Raw genomic sequence first — 3,511 nt, 5'->3', positions numbered from 1 at the left:
ATTGGAATGGAGAACACATGCACAAGTATTATCAATAAACAGTTCTTTTTAAAGAATTGGCTTGTATTAATTTTACTTTTTACAAGTTTATGAACAAGGGTTAGTCAGCCATATGGCTAATCGCGTATAAGTGTAAGATCAAATTTTTGATCACTCGTACAGACACAATTGTCCATTTATTACGAGAAATAAAAAGGACTGTGCGCAGCCAGTCAATCTTGCCAATTATTGTATTTATTACAAGTATTTGCTCATTACGTGTGTTGTTTTGCTATATATTTAAATCTTTATTACGAGTAGTAATGATCGAACAAGTAATTGTCAAGGCAAGTGAACGAGCACCTAAAGTTCCTCAATCACTTGGGGGGCATATAAGGTACCTAGTAAGCAAAGCATATTGACAAGTATATGTAAACACATGAGCAAAATAAGTGAAAGCATGCTACGGTACTTAGAGTATTTGTCAAAATTTTGTTAAATCAAACCAAAGTGCTATGCTAAGTTCTCTCATGCGAATATGATGTTGTAATATATTGCAAGTATTATAATATCTAAATATTAAAAGTAAATTGTTTTACACTGCGAGCAGTTGCTGCTCGGATGTAATTCTCTGTTTAAAAGAAAAAGCTGCCCGTGCAGCAAAAATATATTGTCTTGACACTACGAACCGAGGTCCGTGTGTCCCAAGTTACAAATTTAAATAAAAGAAATTATGAAGCAGGAGGATCTTGGGGAATTTGCTGGTCGACGGAGGCCCCAATTTCCTTGTCTACGCCATCGATGCTCGTAGCCAAAGAGATTTCGGGGGATGCTGGAACTTTCGTTCTCTCCTCCTCTTCAAGGCGAGCCAAGCACCTGTTTATCTCAGACTGCCTCATACGCTCTGATAGATAGCTGAAGTCTGCCCCACGGTTATTCTTCCAGAACATATATAAGCATTTAAAAGTGGCTCCCTTGTATCTCTCCAGGTTACTGGCATTTGTCTCCTCGAGCTCTTTGATGCGTTCCTCCAACCCCTCAATCTCCTTTCTGCTGATGACTAGATCATCTTGAAGCTTAGAGGCTTCCTTGAAATTAAGCAGAGAAGCCTCCTTGGACTTCTCTTTAATTTCAATGGCTTTGGTCAGGGCAGCCTGATGCTGTTTCAGATCTTCGGCTAGCTTGGCCTTCTGTTCGAGTAGTTCAACATTTTTCTTCTCGGCTGCCTTGAGCTGCTCAGTGTATTTTTCCTTAGCCATCTTAAGCTCCGTAGCATGTTTGTCCTCGGATGCTTTGAGCTTCTCACTAAGCCTCTTCTCGTATTGAGCAATTAGGGCCCTTGAACGGCGCCAGCCAGCGCTCATGGTCAGAACTCCCTGCGATCTAAAAAAAGGTAAAACTATTAGTGTAAAGTGACAAGATAAACAAATAAAGCTCAACAAAAATGGCAACTTACGCTGAGCACTTCATTCAATGCACGATGTTGTCTGCTCCTCTTTTTCTTGCTCGCAGGAGCAATGAGGTAGGTTTGCTATACAGGTCGAATAGATCTTCAGCCGACATGACTGCAATATAGAAGCGAATAGTCAGGCAATATAGATGGAGATACCTACTAAATCAAGGAAATAAGATCAAAGAAATTACAAGTAAAATACCCGTGCTACAACTACTGGTCGCTACATTACTTATTGTACTACTGCTACACTCACTCTCAACATTGAAGAAGTCTAAATTTAAATTAGGTCTGTATTTAAATTTGTCGTCCCCATCAAATAAATGACAAGGAATGGGAAAACTGTCTAAGAGTGAGAAGTCAGTACCGTTCTCATCCGAAGACTCAAGAATAGGCTCGGGATGCTCAGAGACCTTCTGCTTGCCTTTTCCTTTTTGAGCAGGAGCAGTTGCTGCTCGTGGGGTGCTAGACGATTCCCTGATGGTCACTCCTGTTGCCCTCCTCGGGGGTTGTGACACATCTTGATGCTGCTTGGGAATTTCTCCCCCAGTAGCACTTCCAGCAGTAGACTCCCTCACATCCTGGTGAGGTGCCAGAAGGCCAACCAGCCTTAGATTGGTCTCCGTGACCAACTCTTTGACACTTTTTTCAATATTTTTCATGCTAGCCAAGGATGCTGCTCGTATCTCCATATATGGGGTGGGAGCTGGTCGGTGCCATGGACCTGAATTACACCAAGGTTCTAAGGAATGTGTAGAAAAGCTAAAGGAAATTGAACAACCAGTGAATAAATAATTTACCTCTTCAGTGAAGGCCAGATTGTTGGCGACCAAGTCCAGTGTTAAGAAGTACTCCTGGAAGTACTTTCCCATGTTGGATTTGTGGGTGATGTCACTCAGGAAGGTGCGAGCAGATTCTTGGTGGTAGAAGTGGAAGAAACCCATGTTGTTGTGATTGTGGTTGGACTTGAGATCGAACAAATAATTGATCTCATGTGGCATAGAAACATGCCACTTTTTGTGGTTGTACATAATATAGAGAGCAGAGAGCACTCTATATCCATTTGGGGTGATTTGGAAGGGAGCGACCTTGAAATATTTGGCCACCCCCTAGAAAAATGGATGAAGAGGCAAGGTTGCCCCTGCCTCAATGTGATATCTCGACCAGGTGCTGAAGGCGCTCCCAGGCAGGTTTGCCCACTGGTCGACTGAAGGCTTCATTAGGGTTATCCCAGAAAGTTCGTACTTCTTGAGATGATTCCCTACCATCCTAGCTGTAATGTTACTAGGGGGTTCTACGTATCATTCGACCTCTGTTCGAAGGACGTCCCGAAGTCAGGCTTTTGCTTGAATTTATAGCTGGGAAGTATTTTCAAGATGAGGATTAGTTGAAGGAATTTCAGCCCGAGGAGCATGCTGATTATTAGAAGGCTTGGTTTTTTTCTTTCTTTTTTGTGCGATGGATTTTATGCGACCCATGTTGGCTGGGCTGGTCGAAGGTTTATTTGAAGGGTTATAAGAAAAGGGAATTTTCGAGATTAGCAGCAACGACTATTCTTGATCTTCGAGTAGCTGCGCGAGCAAGTCATCGTCGATCGGCCTCTCACCTCCCCACGGGTCGTGCATGAAAATCTGCGAATAGAGAAGGGGAGATGAGAATCTACGACCAATAGACCAAGAAAGTGGAAAAGTTGGAATAACGTTGCTCGTGTATAAAATTTAAGCTTTTATACGACCATCAACATTCTAACGTAAACATTAAATTGTACGCGAACAGTTTGGAAAACAGATTAAAAAGCAGATTTTTTTCTAAGTGCTTAAAAATCGAATTTTTACTTCGATTTTACACCCTAAATCTATGATCCTAACTCCCAAACCGATTCCTAAGCCTCATGTAGTGTTTTTTTTCCTTATCCTATCATGTTCATACCTACATGCCTGACTGCCCCAAATCATTTTTTTAAGAACATTAAGGAACTTCAAATCCAAAACAAACCAGAAAACTAAAAATTGCATGGCATCCCAACGGCGAAGAAGTTCAAGAGACTTGCTTGGGTAAAAATTGGTGAAAATTTATGAG

General features: G+C 41.6%; 1 protein-coding gene across 1 annotated transcript; it reads right to left on the bottom strand.

Moving 5' to 3' along the window:
- Window positions 1–710: 710 nt before the first annotated feature.
- LOC133778984 (uncharacterized) lies at window positions 711–1,343 on the bottom strand. The gene has a single exon (XM_062218993.1). The coding sequence runs from the start codon at window positions 1,341–1,343 to the stop codon at window positions 711–713; it is 633 nt and encodes a 210-aa protein (XP_062074977.1).
- Window positions 1,344–3,511: the final 2,168 nt, after the last annotated feature.

Source organism: Humulus lupulus, chromosome 5, assembly GCF_963169125.1.
Source record: "Humulus lupulus chromosome 5, drHumLupu1.1, whole genome shotgun sequence".
Taxonomy (NCBI): domain Eukaryota; kingdom Viridiplantae; phylum Streptophyta; class Magnoliopsida; order Rosales; family Cannabaceae; genus Humulus; species Humulus lupulus.
Note: the sequence above shows the minus strand (reverse complement) of the source record. Positions and strands in the feature narration are given on the sequence as shown.

Bases quoted from the DNA above. Each gene is read 5' to 3' on its own strand.
- LOC133778984 (XM_062218993.1), bottom strand. From the start codon at position 1,343: ATGAGCGCTGGCTGGCGCCGTTCAAGGGCCCTAATTGCTCAATACGAG.